This window comes from Megalops cyprinoides, chromosome 23 (assembly GCF_013368585.1).
Source record: "Megalops cyprinoides isolate fMegCyp1 chromosome 23, fMegCyp1.pri, whole genome shotgun sequence".
NCBI classification, from domain to species: domain Eukaryota; kingdom Metazoa; phylum Chordata; class Actinopteri; order Elopiformes; family Megalopidae; genus Megalops; species Megalops cyprinoides.
The window spans coordinates 8,454,596-8,470,000 of NC_050605.1; the positions used below are offsets into that span (position 1 = coordinate 8,454,596).

The following is a 15,405-nucleotide window of genomic DNA, read 5'->3' on the forward strand; positions in this document are numbered from 1 at the left end:
CAGAACGCCCACGGTGCAGAGTGCCCTGGCGACCGCTGAGCAGAATGAATCGGGTGCAGGAGGTTGCCCGCCGCCAGCTGCTTTAAATGCAAATGATATTGTTCGGATGGTTGTGCCCAGCTTGGCCGGCACCTTCCACAGCCTCCGCATTTTATGACGCGCGGTAAACCGGCGAGCGAGTCAGTCTGAAGGTCACTGCTTCCTCAGACAAAAACCAACAAGTGAGCATAGCGGGGCTCAAGTGTACCCAGTGCAAGCTTCAGCGTTAAACAATGAAATGGTTTGCGTTGGCAGAAAAGATGAGTCTCCATTTTGTTCCTCATTAAAAAAAAAAAAAAAAACTCAGGGGATTTTGAAGTGAGAAGCTGTAAATACATTACATTATTGGCATTTAGCAGACACTCTTATCCAGAGCAACTTACATAGTTTACAATTTTTTTTTTAAAACATGTTACTCATTTATAATGCTGGATATTTAATGAGGCAATTTTGGGTTAAGTACCTTGCCCAAGGGTACAATAGAAGTGCCTTAGCAGGGAATTGAACTGGCAACCTTTTGGTCATGAGTCCTGCTCCTTACCACAATCCTACACTGCCACCCAAATGAACTGAAAGGCAGAAATTTGCCTTTGGACCTGCAAAGCTCCAAATAAGTAGTAAGCCACAGGCAAAATGGCTTCACTAGAGCCATCAGCCACTGTTAATTTAAAGGACAGGTCAGGAGCTAGCCTGTGAAAGGGATGGAGAGTGAAGACTTAGGCTGGATTCTGAAACTACTAAATTTTGTCTTCTTCTCACTTCCTACATCCTGGCATCTTCAGTGACCTGGAAATTGATAACCGGTCATTATCTTAAGTTCTGTTCCAGAACTTTGGACACGAATGAAGGAAGGGCAGACATTTTCCTAATTACGTCCCCCAGCAGAGCATGCATATATGTATCCTTATATGGGAGAATGTTTCAAAGACCTGTCATGTAAGCCCATACATGTATGTCATGTCCCATACATGCAGGATTGCAGGATTCCTGCATTGTATGGTATTGATAATATTTACGTATGTAAGTATGTTACATTACCGTGCAATCAGAACCTCCTTATCTCTTTGCATGTCTTCCTCATCTAGTCGATAGGTTTCGTTGCGGGATTGAAGAACCTGCCCCTTGTGTATGATGCCAGTATTGCAGGGTATTAGACAGAGAGAGGAGAAATTCTGAGGCAGAAATTTAAACCAATGCAGTGGTTATGATGCATTATACATGCCTGAATAGAGTCTGCAAATAAGAGTCAGGTGACAAGCTGAAGTTTATGCAAATGGTAAAGTTCCACATCTTCTATTGTAGCCACGAAGATCAAATGGCTGTGTGAAGTTCAAAGGTGTTCAGAATATGCACTGAAATTGTAGCACTGTGAGGATGAATATATTTGAATAATTTACATACATAGTTTGTCACCTTCAGGAAACTGTGTGGTGAGGTGAGATGTCACATTTGGGATGGATGTGAACCCATGCTACAATGGCTAGCTTATTTCTGCACTTCTACAAGAACAATTTTAGCAATATTTTGCTTGTCTTAAGAATACACCACCTGCGTCTAAAACTGTCCTGCAATATCTCAAAAAATATTTCCCTCATGTCTCATACTAATATTTAAAACCATAGCATTTTATACAGTGTAGCCCACTTATTATTTTTATATTACCTCTCCTGGTCAGAAAAGAATATGTTCTATTGAGTGGAATGTGATTTTAAAAGTGTTGTAATATTGTCTGATAATTCAGCTGTGCAGGAGAATAAAAAATGGCACCATATCCTTTCGGAAGCAGCAACTTCCCTATTCTGTGATAAGTCAGCCAGTTCATTAGTGTAGAGCCTTGCCACTTAACCCTGGCACGGGGGGGGGGGGGGTCATAGCTTCTGCCAGTCTTCTTCTCTGCCATGCTTTTTTCCCCACTCAATCAATGACTCACTGCATATATTGAGCCAGTCCAGTGCAACCCCCCCCCCCCCCCCCCCCCCAAATTTCTGACAGTGTTAGTATTTAACAGCCTTTATGTAGAGAATTGGAGGTGATGGAGATGGAGCACAATATTGACGCTGCTTCAAAAAGCAGCTTTTATGAAATCAGTGTTTGATTGACAGCCCTGTGGGGGATCGAAATATCACTGCGAGAGGTGAGGAGTAGCTCGTTTCCCAGTGCTCCCTGTGGGAGATACTGTCTCAGAATGGCATCAGAAGGAGGAGGGAACACCCTCTACTGCTCAAAAAACCCGACCCTCAGGGGCTCACAGCTGCACAGAGATGGAGAGTCAGATGGGGACTGTCTGTGAGTGCCAGCTGCTCTGTCATTGATGTCCCCGTTCAGGGCCGCTCCTATTCTGCCCCGGCCCTGTCCGGGGTGCCCACGATATGCACAACGTCGTCACAGTTTCATTGCTGTTCTGTAGCTCGTCCATCCTGGCAGCTTTGAGGATAGAGTTCATTAAACATACTAAAACCAGTGCTGGAGTAACATGCACTTTAGCAAGCAATACAACATATTCAGCTTTCCCTCATATTATTGAAGCCATTTTATGTTTAAGTATTAAATTAACGTTACGTATTATGTAGCTATTTTCTTAACACGCAATGTATCTTTGTGGTCTGATTATCTTTTGATAGCCCAATTTATCATTTATGTCATTCTAGCGAGTGGATGTTCCTGGGCATCTTAGTTAAAATGTGGATTGTGGATTTTGTTCATCTTTTGACAATGGCCATTAGTTTGGTGAGTCTCCTACAATAATGCTTAATATAATAATCTTAGACAGACACGTGTCTGTGTCACATAAAGTGCAGTATCATCCCTGGAATTTTTTCTCAAAGAATAATTTGGAATACCAATATTAGCTTTATCAGAAACATCAATGGCTTAAGTATACTGCTGTGCAAATCTGCTTTGCATTGAATCGTATGGATACAACTACATATGATGTCATGCAGACCTCCTGTTAAATTGTAGTAGAGGTAGCAGTGGTGTGTGCTTTGATTAAGTTATGTCTGTTTGAGATCTCTGAGTAGGTTTTGTTTTTTTGTTTTGGGAAATAACTGTGGATCCCAAATCATATTAAAGGAGTGTGTAATATTTAATATATATCAAGTAACACACCCAACAATGATAAAAGCACCTGCTATCAGGTCATTTTCTGAAAGGCTGTCATTGCTTGATTTTGCCATTAGTCTTTGTTGTAGTCATTTATGTGCTTAACATCAAACATGAATGAAATTCTTAAATTTGTAAACTAAACCAAATAAAAGTCAGACATGATGTGCACTCACACAAAAGATGGCCCACACAATGATATTTGATAAATGATTTATATGGCCATTAGCGCTTACCATGGGTTTTTTTCAATGAATAATCTAGGTTTCCTTTAACGTCATATGATATTTCTGTACCAACGTAGTTCACTTCAAAAAAAAACAAAAAAAAAACATTTACAGGGTTCAAAGGGCTCAGATACTCTTACAAGCAATTTGTGCTGGCCTTTCCAAATCATTCACAGTTGGTGACTCCCTGTAAACAGAATATACCTATATGTCAAAGCATGTGCTTGTTTGTATACTCTTTATATCCTATGTGCTCTCTGGCAAATGGTTTCACAATAATCGGCACGCTCACAGTGAATTGCACACACGGTCCTGTGCAACTGGTACATACTAAAGGCCTTAGTCATGGGCAGCAATATACTCTCAGTCAACGTAGCACCAGACTGTCAGGTCACTCACTGTCATTTACCATCACCGTGGCGACAGAATCTCATAGCATTTGGGTGTTTTGCATGTAATTGCTTTTCTCATGCTGTGATGTGCTGGTCTTTCTGTGTTACCAAAAAAGCAGGGTCTGTAAGGTCAATAATGTCTGTGTGTGTGTGTGTGTGTGTGTGTGTGCGCATGTGTGCGTGCATGTGTGTGTTTGGATGAGAAAGAGACATGATCAGTGACATGATCAGTGACACAATGGCTGTAATGTGAACAAAAATATTATCAGCCACAGAAGATATCGTAGGTGCAGGCTTAGCACATTATTAACACACCCCAGTAAATCTCCATGCTGTGCATATGTTGTATTGCCTCAATTAGAAACACCTTTTGTGTGCTATATTACATTTTAACAGAACCTGTGTCTGCTACTTGCTGTAAAGACAATGGCAACCTCCGTGTTAAACCTGGCTCACCTCAGATGAGCCTGGAGGAAGTGTGTGTGTGTGTGTGTGTGTGTGTGTGTGTGTGTGTGAGAGAGTGTGTGTGTGTGTGTGTGTGTGAGTGAGAGCGTGTGTGTGTGTGTGTGTGTGTGTGTGTGTGTGTGTGAGTGAGAGCGATTCTAACGTATGGTCTGCCGAGGGCATTGGAGCATGGCAGACGTGAAATTAAAATGAGCTTGCCCAGCCAACCTTTCAAATCACAGCTCTGATTACCAGCGGGTGAAGTGCCAGGTCTAGAAATAGCAGGGCATCAGGGGAGTGATGCTATTTTCTGAGGAGGAACCAGGAGTGAGTCAATTGTAGGGGCACCCCAACACGGACACTTTTGTCAAAGTCGCATGCAAGCGCACGTACACGCAAAAAAAAAGCAATTTCCTCAGCTCAGAGTCACTCTCTTAGCCCTCTCTCAGAGAGAGACAGCTTTCCTCTGCTCTCACCCAGTTGCTCTTTGGGCCCCTTGTGGAAACCAGAGGGAATATTTAAGACCTTAAATCGTCATTTGAGTAATTCTATTCAGTGCACAAGCACACACACACACACACACACACACACACACACACACACGCACACACACCTAATCCTCTCCTCCGCTCAATGACAGGCACGCAGCAGTCCTCAGGGTCATGGGTGCCATCATTATGTCACTTCCTGAAGCACTGATCAGAGGCACTTAGACAACAATATGGGGCTTCCTCAAAATGCTGTTCAACGTTGCATTGGAATTTGAAGTTTTTTTACAATTAAGAAAAAAACTGAAATCATTGCTTTAGCCAAATATTGTGGTGGTATTGCAATCTAGGTGGGCAAATAATGGGCAAAACTGTTCCCATTAGAATATTTTCAGCCTTTCATGGCAAGCAATTTTTTACCTGGAAGAGTACAATGAGAAACAGTGGAACGTTTAATTGCTTAAAAACAGAGGTCTCAAAGGCAGCATGGCACTGCAAATTTGAAATGCTTTTCATTATTCATTACTCAATGAAATATCAAGTGGGAAAGAGGGTGTTGAGAATGACTGTGTAAGAGGGTAACCTTTTGAGAGTTAGCAAAGCCTTTCACTGCTGTTTACATCTCTGTTGTAAAAGCTGGAAGCGCCTTTAAATTGTGTGGCATGAGGAATGGGAACACATGCTAAAGATGCTGAAATTCACTAATAATAATGGTAATAATAAAGTTCTGCTGCTGTTGCTGACAAGCCGTTTCTTCATTGTCAGAATCACCATTGAGAGTCTGCATGTGTAATTGTTGTAGCTGTCATCTTACATCCGTCGACCAAGTCCATCTCCTTAAAAGACCCAGAGAGATTCAAAACATTGACCTTAAATTTTGCATCCATCTGATTTTTGAGAGCTTCTCAGATATGCAAGGATTTTTTTTTTTTTTTGCAGGACAGCAGTTCCTTTGAAGAACCTGCATATGTGTTCTGCATGGAAATGATTTGGCTTGGGTCCAGACAATGAATCACACTCAGCAGAGTGAAGGGCTGAATGCCATACAGTGTCGTGCTCAAGAGAAGTCTTTACAAACCTGCTGTGCAGCCTTCAGGTAGAGGGGTTGAAGCTGATGGTTAGGGGAAGCTAAAGTCTAAACTTGTTTTTGATGTGTGACATGAAGCTCAAAGTGAGCAATCAGGCAGGGGAAGAGCACTTTTTTCCTCTGATGAGTCTCAAAATGGGCTTCTGCTAGGGCCTCTCAGAGACCAAGTGGTGCAAGATGCAGAATAAGATGGCAGTGCACAGCAGGGCATTTTCGACTCGAGGGGTTGGCCGTTCACCAAATGGGACCAACGAGCAACAATTCAACCGTGAGGCAAGATTGCTTTTCACCTCTGTTCTTTTGCTGAAAATATGAAAACTGTGTTCCAATGAGGTTTCTGAACCCATTAGGCAATCTCTTCATTCAGTTTAGCCCTGCCTCAGTGCTACTTTCTGCTCTTACTGGACAAGCTCTGAGTGGAGCTAATTCCAAGGCAGATCCAATTCAATTCGAGATCATAAACCGATAAAGCAATGATTGATATAGAGCATTTTATATAACGATATATAATGTTAAGCTCAAGAATATATTCATATTAATTCAAGGCAGAAATATATTGCAATATACCAAACTGTCAATAATTTACGTATTTTCAGTATGTTGATTGAGCTAAAAATATATTCTCAAAAATATATCCTTAATACCTTACTTTTATATTCCTACCATTTTTTTGTGAGAATAGCTGAAAGGTTTGTTCATGGAAGATAATTCATAATGTAAAGCAGAAAACGGATAGAGATGAATGTTTAACCTTGTAGGGCTTTGTCAGTATCTGAATGGTGCCTGAATGGTGGAACAAGGCTCCCGTAGATTACATTACATGTAAAGAAAATAGCTACACTGAAATATTGTCTTGGCGCATTTAATATTTAATTTAATAATGAACTAATGCTCCGGTGGCTGACAAAACTTCAACAAATGAAGCGGTAGTCTCTATTCTGTACTGGCATACTTACGTTATAAGTCATTTCTCTACATGATCTGAATACAGAGCTTTATGCTCTTCTAGCGAAATCCAGTGCAAACATATGCTTGGATGGGTGCGTACACGTGTACATTTTGCAAATAATTTATTGAGTAGAGCAAGAAATATCATCTGCAAGGAATTCAGTGAGGATTTGGTACTGAGTACTAACTTGAAAGAAGAGAGCAGATCAGAGCATCATATTATGTCACAATGCACTGAAATGTTGTCCTTGGTCAAGCTTTGAGGTTATAATGAGAGAAAAATGAGGTAAATCTTTCTCAGTCCAGAAAGCAGTGCCTCAGTCAGAGATGATGGAGGAGGAAGTCGAAGGTCCAGACCCTGTGAATCACAGGCCATGTGTAAGCCTGCTGGATAAGAATCACGAAAGGTCTTTTTTATAAATCATCTATGATTTCTTCTCAAAAAGGAAACTTTCATTCAGTGTGAGCCTCTGCCTTTGCTCCTGCATCCAGAATAAATTCTTCATTCTTGCTTAAATTGCGCGTGTGTTAATATTCCATCTTGAATTGTTATTTCAAGAAATTATGCCTTACAGTCTCAGAATATGAGTATCTACCTTTTTGCATTAGGTTTGTGAATTGACTTTGTCTGACTTGGGTGAGGTCAGCTCGATCTAAAGTAACTGATACTGGGAACAAGGCATGATAAAATAAACTTTCCCCAAGGCATAAAATGAAGTCCCATTGCTTTTTCACTGTATTCGAGCATGTGGAATCGTAATTCTAATTAGACGATGGCCAACATTTTTTCATCCGTTGGTGTTGAGTGTCACATGTGGTTTTGTTCAGACGACTGTAGCCCTCCTGCCTGTTGGCTGCCAAGTGTAGTGTTTGTTTTCCAAGACTAACATGCAGGAATGGCATGTGGATGCATTTGACTCAGTGTGGACCCCTGATGCTTGTATTTTATATTTTGAAGTAACTAAATCAGAATTTAAGTTATTTGTGTGTATTCATATATTTATATTTTATATTTTATATTTTATTTTTATATTTATATTTATATTTATATTTATATTTATATTTATATTTATATTTATATTTATATTTATATTTATATGGGCTTAGTTCAGCATACAAGTGTGGCTCTGCTGCTTTGAAGGGGACCACTGTTTAACAGTGAGACTCTAGCACCACTGCAAATGAACTCCAGGACTGACTCCTGACAGCCATTTGAGGTGGACCTGTAGGTACTTTATAAGATGATATAAAGTCTGGGAGCAGATTTGTGAAGGGAGGATAAATCTCTCCTGACACTTGCAGGAGACGGGCGAGATGTTCTTCACCGCTGCCCGTTATGCTTAACTGACTGCTCTCTAAAGCGCTTGAGCGGGGTATCGCAGTCACCCCAGACGGCAAGGGTCACGGTCTGAGGGTTCTGAGATATTGTCACATCGCTCCTTGCCTGGCAGGCCTTATCACAGGGCATGTACCCTTGCAGCACTGTGGTAGGAATTCATTAAATCGCATTTAAAAGACTTGGCGCCGGTTGATTGATGCATTGATTGCTTTACGGCATGTAAGTGTACATATTTATAATTAAACACCCTTCGCAATAGAGTGGCGTACTGAACTCATTAGAACACGGCTGGTTATGTCCAAAGAGAGTGCACATGCCTGTGGAATAACATTGATGAGTAATTGCGGGCAGATTTAATCAAGGAGCCTTTTGCTAGCTCACTCAGTTTGTCTTTCAATGAAGCAAGATCCTGAATGAATTCAGAATGCTGGCTAAGAGTGAGTGAGTTACCCAAGAGCCGTCCCCTTTCTCGCTTCCCGCTTTGATATTGAACAGCCCTCCTTTTGTGACCAGTGACAGCAGCTGTTGACTCAGTTTCTGCTTCTCTTCAATAGAGTCGCTGCATAAACACACCATTAAAGTGTCCTGTGTGCTTTGTTAGCATTATCAGCTTGTTGGTGGTTATAGAGGTACAAGAATGCTCCTGACACATTACAGTCACGCTCACAATAGTGCTCTCAAGCAGGAATAGAAGCTAAACAAGTGTTTTACTAAAACACTGCACCTGCATCTCACTGCAGGATTAGACGGGTGGACGGAGGCCCCCTGTTTAATACTGCTGTTGTAGCATACTGAAATATGTGCTTTCCAGCACTGAGAGAACAGTGTCATACAATTAGACAAAGCTGCAAAGTGGATGGAGCTCTCCGTGGCACTGAATTCTGAATGCGGTGCCTCTGAATTAGTAATGCTGCGTGGGCTCTTTCCTGCACTGTCTTGGCCACAGACACATATATCAGGGAGAGGCATCCCTGGTCCTCAGGTGCCTAAGAGGCTTTTTCCCCATTTGAGTGTCTAGTTGCTTAATTGGAGCAGTTGTCAGGCTAAACCAATGCAAGTGGAAATGAGGCCAAAAATGCACTGCCATTTGGAGAGACCTGCAACATATTTAGGTACATGGCAACAGAGCAATGGGGCTGCCCGCTCCTGATATGCATGATAGTTAGCTATATATTTATGGTTCTGGTTGGCCTTAAGAGCAACAGAGGTACCATCCACTACATACATTATCAAGACTTAGAAGTGGTGACGTGTTGGGCACATCTTACATAGAGGACCATTGGATGACATCAGAATAGCTCTGATCTAGCCGCCATCAGGGAAAAGGCAGAAACAATGACACACAGATACTGACCTTTCTGGAAAATCTGAATTCTAGAAAAGGGAAGAAATGAAGTGAAGCTGCACAGTTAGAAAAGAAAAGACTACAGTGGAAGGCTATTGTATTTGTATGTGCCCTATGCAACTGTTCGTGCTCAAAGAATTTGAATGTTTGGGTGGTGGCCTTAAACTGAAAAGTGATTACTTAAAGGTTACCCATTATTCAGGTATGTCACATACCAACCCCAAGGGAAATTTGTGGTAGGAGTGTTCTATAAAAATGGGGTTTCCTCCCCGTATTAAATACTTTTAAATTACTTAAATGACTTAATGTAATGCACCATTCGTTGTTCAGATATTGCAGACATGTGCTCAGCATGTTTACCTGATTTTTATTAGGTGATATGGGTATATCTTTGCCAGATGTCTTTCATCTCCATGTACTGTAAGGCTCTTTTGTACAAATTTAAAATTTTGATCAGTAGTTCTCTGTGTTTTTTCTTACTAATATAAAATTCATTCATTGCTGAAGTTGCATGAGGTTGAATATCAATTATTATAATCTTCAATTTTGTCTGAAGCTGCATTGTGCCTTTGTTTAATTTATTGTGTTTAATTTATTCTTCTTGTATTTACGAATGCAGACCTCTCTGTTCTGCTCATCATATTCTTTGTCCAGTGTTGTGGTCAGACGCAGATCTGATGTTGTACCCTTGAGTTAGGCTGGCATGCTTCACCTGATTTTTTTTCATCAAAATTTTAGCAGTATAAATACATAACTAGGTGTATGAGTAAAAGTTTAGTGTGATGCTAACTCAGATGGAAAGGCAGAGGCTGTTATCTAGCCATGCATAAAAGTGTGTAGTAGGAGTTTTTCTGGCCAGTTTGACATTCACCACAAGGACAGCAACACACAAAAAAGCCACTATTCGAAATCCACATGGCATTAAGGACATCATAACAGAAGTGGAGTGTAATAGCTTGTAATACTTAGTTATTATAGCATTGTAACAGTTACATCATAGCAGTATTATAACAGTATCCTCCTGTGTTGAGAAGGTAGAATGTAGTGGAGAATATAATGATAACAATTTTGTGTTTTCAAGACAGCTGGTCATTTGAACGAACACTACAGGAAGATTATTATAAATTGTTAAAGCAAGCCATGGTCAGGTTGCACTCTCATGATAATAGTGTTGCCTGCTGCTTTAGCCGAGCACCAGAACAGCACTTCTCTACCCATCAATAGAACTTATTGAACTCATATGAAAATTTAGGCTTTCTTTGGCTACCCATCTCTGCAGGGCTCTTCTGCGCCATTGTTTATTTTTTAACCAATGCAAACCAAGTTTTTTGTCATTCGTTCTGATGATAAGAGTAATATTCTGAATTAATTAAGTCAAAGATAAGGACAGGATTGATAGAATCCAGGGTTTGGATTGTTATCAGCATTCTGATTCCAGTCAAAAATTTAAAAGGCTTTTCTTTGCATTTCATTTGAACTGTTTTGCAGGTGCAACACATATAGTTTATATTCCACCAAACATGCCTCGTGAGCTCACTTGATGTGTATCAAGAACGTATCATTCATTATGTTTTTACTTTCTTTTATATATGGCACATTTCTGTCTGCCCTCTGTTTTACCATACACTAATGTTTTGTTCATATTACAAAACTGGTTTATTTCTAATCTCTGTAAAGCATGTTTATCTGAAAGAAGCTGTACATATAAAAAATATTACTTGTAGTAGTAGCAGCAGTAGCAGTAGTAGTAGCAGCAGAAACAACAGTAGCAGCCGTGTTAGTAGCAGCAGAAGAAGCAGTGTTAGTAGTAGAAACAGAAGGAGTAGAAATAGAATAGTTGTGCTATTGCTTGGTTTAAAAAGCATGATAGCATGGGGGGATGCAGCATATGCACCTAGCATTTGACAAACCAAGCATGCACCTTTTCAGGTTTTTAAACCAATACAAATCTGTGCCATTCCCTTATCACAGGTGCATCTCTGTGGCACTGTTTGGTTTTACTTCCTGTCACATGACAGGAAAAAGGTCCTCCCTGAATAGACTGAGATCTCTATTTGTGTCTCCCCAACTCTGACACAACAAGCATGACTGCAGAGTGCATAAGGAGCTTGTTTTGTTTCGTGTTTGCTGTGGGAGTGGAAGCGCTTGCATTTATCAAGCGCACTGTATATGAATAATGCCTATTTAGGAAATGCCTGGAGGAGAGTGAGTGTGACTATTGATGTGGAACATTACAGATGGCAGTTTGGAGCGTACATGGTGCTACTGTAAACCCATTTTATGATGGCTGTAAAAGAATGCACACACTCTCTGTGTGGCTGAATGGGCTCAGCCCTCAGCTTAAGTGATCACTCAGCATTATTTTAGCTACAGTGGGAGGGCTGTTGAGGCAAAGGGAGGAGGGGGGGTTCTGTTCCCCGCCTGCCGGTTTCTTTCTCATAGCCCATCTGCAGCGGGTGCTTTCAAAAGCCAAACACTGATTGGGGGTCAGTTCTAGGGTTGTCTATAAGGGCCTGACTAACACCGCATGGAGGCAGGCAGTGTCGGCAGGGAGTAAAACTGTAAAGCTGAGAAGCGGAGAACGGAGTATTGTTTAATCGCTCTTTCTGGTGCTTGTAGCCATTACTGGGAGCAGATTGTACAGGACCCATCACTTGGTAATCATCACCAAGGGTAACTGGCTCGAAAGCCATGGAGGTCACATGACTCTATCAATGAAATTAGACATTTTGTTTAACATTAGTTTACTCTCCTCCAGGTGCTGCACAAGTGGGGTTGATACTGCTCAGACAGTTGGCTCTAACAGATACGCCCCTGTAGTGTGCCTTGTTTTTTTACTCTAGCCCCTTCCTCTCTGTTTCCTAGTGAAACCTATACACGTTCTCCACACCGACACGGCTATGTGCTTCTATTGTGCCGGCCTTTCCGTTGCCTGTACACACGGTTGTCATCCCAAGGGCATGTCTGAGGATGCTCAACCCACTGAAAGGATTACAAGTGTTGCGAAAACTCAATTCTCTCTCCCCCTGGCTTCTCCGGCGATTTCACGGAGAATCGGAAGCTTCAAAGCCAACTTGTCTCAGAACGGCAACAGTGCTTCCAGAAGCTGCACTTAGTTCTGGCTGTGGGCAGTGCCGTGTGTCATAAACCACAAGAAGAACAAGAAATCTCGACGAGAGCGTCATTCTTTCCCAAGGAAAATGAGCGAGAAGTTCTTCGCTGTTTTTAGCTGGCCACATAACCTGACAATGCTGTTTCCTAGCAACTGTGGAATGAAAGTAGTTTGTGCCAGCTGTTGAAAGGGTAAGAGAGGATGATCTCCTGGTGTACTGTACCGCTTCCACCAGGGTGTGAACACATGAAGAAAATCTGTAAGTGCTATTAGCGCTTCGTGGCACCAGTGTTATCGAACCTCGTTCAGCTGTTACTTTTGCTTCAGATGGGAAACAAAAACAACAACCATTTTCTCTGCCTTGTGATGAACCTGCATATCCCCAGCAATCTGCCAAGTGATGCAGAGGTTACCAGGGGATTCACTTCAATGTGCAAAAATAGTGTGCGTGTGTGTGTGCGTGTGTGTGTGCACACACGTGCGCATGCGTGTGTGTGCCTGTGTGCCTGCATCTGTGAATTCTTGTATTGGATTTTTTCTTCCCTCTCATACTAAATCTAAAGTTTAGTGAACTTTTGCCCTGTCCTTGATTAAAATAATTCAATGTCGAGGTCAGTTCCAGTTCAATTCAGTTATTACAGGAAATTAATTGAAATCCAGTTCATTAACTGAAAAATCTTAAAATGGAATTGACCCCAGCTCTGCTCTAATTACATATTTTGTTCATGTTCATGTGGCCTTTCAGAATGAGTTGTTTCTGATAGCTGTGATGACTACACTAAAGTGTTGTTTCAGCAAACAGTAATGAGAGAGACGATGTGCATTGGCTAGCGCAGGTATCTTGTCCAGTGATGTAACCTGTGATGCTAACCTAATGTCTCTGTCTTTCTGTCTTCCTTAGTCCTGAGCATCGGCGAGGGGGGATTCTGGGAAGGCTCGGTGAAGGGGAGGACAGGATGGTTCCCTGCAGACTGCGTGGAGGAGGTTCAGATGAGGCAGTATGACCCGCGACTCGGTAAGGACCGCCTTCCTTCAGGCTCCGCCTCTCTCAGCTTGCCCCTCCCCTTCTGCTGAAGGGGATGGTAACTATGCTTTTCTTTGCGCTGGTACAAGTCATATCTTCACCGGACAAAATGTGCCCTGCACTTACTTTGTCACAACACCGCGTGACTACAGTTTCTGAGCAGTTGTAACCTGTCATTTAAACAGGTTGAATATGCTTTGGAAGCTTTAGCTAAACTCTGCCAACCAGGAACAACCTTCCTATGTGTCCTGTCAGTTCAGTGGACTGTTAGCGGGGTGCTAAGCGCTGTTGTGGCTGCCTTTCTGAAGAGCTGCATGGCATCTGCTTGGAAGCTTGTCGGGAGTCGTGTTCTCTAAGGCAGAGCAAGGGCCATTTTAATGTGCACGAGAACGGCGAGGCCGCCTGCTCGTCAGGCTGCTGTTACCGAGGGGCCGGACGCAGACATTAAACTGTGCCTTTTAACAGCCCGGGGGTGGGGGGGGGGACAGCTGTGAAAGAGTAACTGAAGAGGGTGGCAGCTGTCACAACTGGCATCAGGGGGTGGGGGGAGAAGGACCTTATAAGAGTCTCCTTTGGTTTTACTGTGCGATAGGGGAACTAAATGAAATGCACTGTGATATTGTCAGTGAGACAATGAAAGACTGTGCTCTGGGAGAGGAATGGAGTTGGGTTGCATCTTACGTCCTGCTCTGCCCCTCCACTCCTCAGCGGACTTACCCGTGTAACCCCTGCTTAGACATCGCAACCGCATTCTTACAAGGCCTGTGTCAAATAATGTGATCCAGTAGTGATTTACATTACTTTTAGTCATTTAGCAGATACTCTTACCCAGAGCAACATGCAAAAATACATATGAAAAGATGAAGCCTACATCAGAGATGATACCAGATCATCACTGTCACGCTCAATATAGTGTTCTTTTCTGTTCTGGAAAACAATAGGTGCTTGAGGCTCATCTGCTGGTATGTTCCTCAGATGGAACCCAGTGAAACCGGTTGAGAGCACAGAAAGCTTTTATAAGTCAGACTGTTAACATCGGTTGACTTGGTGTGCAGTTTGTATGTGTAAGCACTTTCCCTGGGGTTCATTTTAAAGGCTAAAAGCCCAGGAATATGTACTTTTTAAATAAATATAACCACACACGTCTGTTGGCATATTTCAGCAGCTGGGTATGTGCGTCTCTCACGTATTCTCCTGTGTAGCTCATTCTCTGTCGATCTGTTTGCAGTCCTGTTTGGTATCAGTGCAGCTGGTTTTCTGTGTCTGTGCAGTATGGTCCTTATTGGTCTTCTATCTTTTGTGCTTTTGTTTCTTTTGTGAATAATTTATCTCGTATGTTTAGTGATATTCTGTGCACCGATGCATCTTAGAAAGCAGTGTTTCCCCTGTGCTTGTGTTTAAGCGTGTCTGTGTACGTTTGACTATGCATGAGTGTGCGTGTGTACTCTCGTGCAAATGTGTGCATGTTGTGCTGTGTTCTCCTGCATCCTGCTCCACGTTGCATGCACCCGGCCACTCTTCCCTGTGCTTATCTCCTCCCCTCATCTTTCCCCTGCACCCCCCCCCCCCTCCCCCACAGCGGCCCTTCCAGCAGCTGGAGGAATTTTGCTAATGGAAAAGAAATAAATTGAGCTGCCGCGCATCAGCCAGGAAGGGGGTTAAACACATTTCACTCAGATTAATGACTCCTCTGCTCTGGGCTGCAGTTTAATCATAATACAGACTGCAGAGGTAGCTCCATATGAGATCGCCAATACAGGAGGGAGGGAAGAGTGTGGACTCTATCTTAAATGGAAATAATGCCCAAAGCAACGGCAAACTTTGTTTTCAGTTTCCGCACCTTTCTCTCAGCGTGATT

The 15,405-nt window shown here is 42.2% G+C and overlaps 1 protein-coding gene across 3 annotated transcripts in view; it reads left to right on the plus strand.

Annotated features, from left to right (window-relative positions):
• The window catches only part of LOC118770124 (SH3 and multiple ankyrin repeat domains protein 3-like), a 289,110-nt gene that overhangs the window by 215,921 nt on the left and 57,784 nt on the right, over positions 1 to 15,405 (plus strand). For all 3 annotated transcript variants that reach the window (XM_036517579.1, XM_036517580.1, XM_036517581.1), the window contains one exon: positions 13,425 to 13,538. In XM_036517579.1, the coding sequence (XP_036373472.1) occupies positions 13,425 to 13,538 (114 nt within the window). The remainder of the gene's footprint in view (positions 1 to 13,424; positions 13,539 to 15,405) is intronic.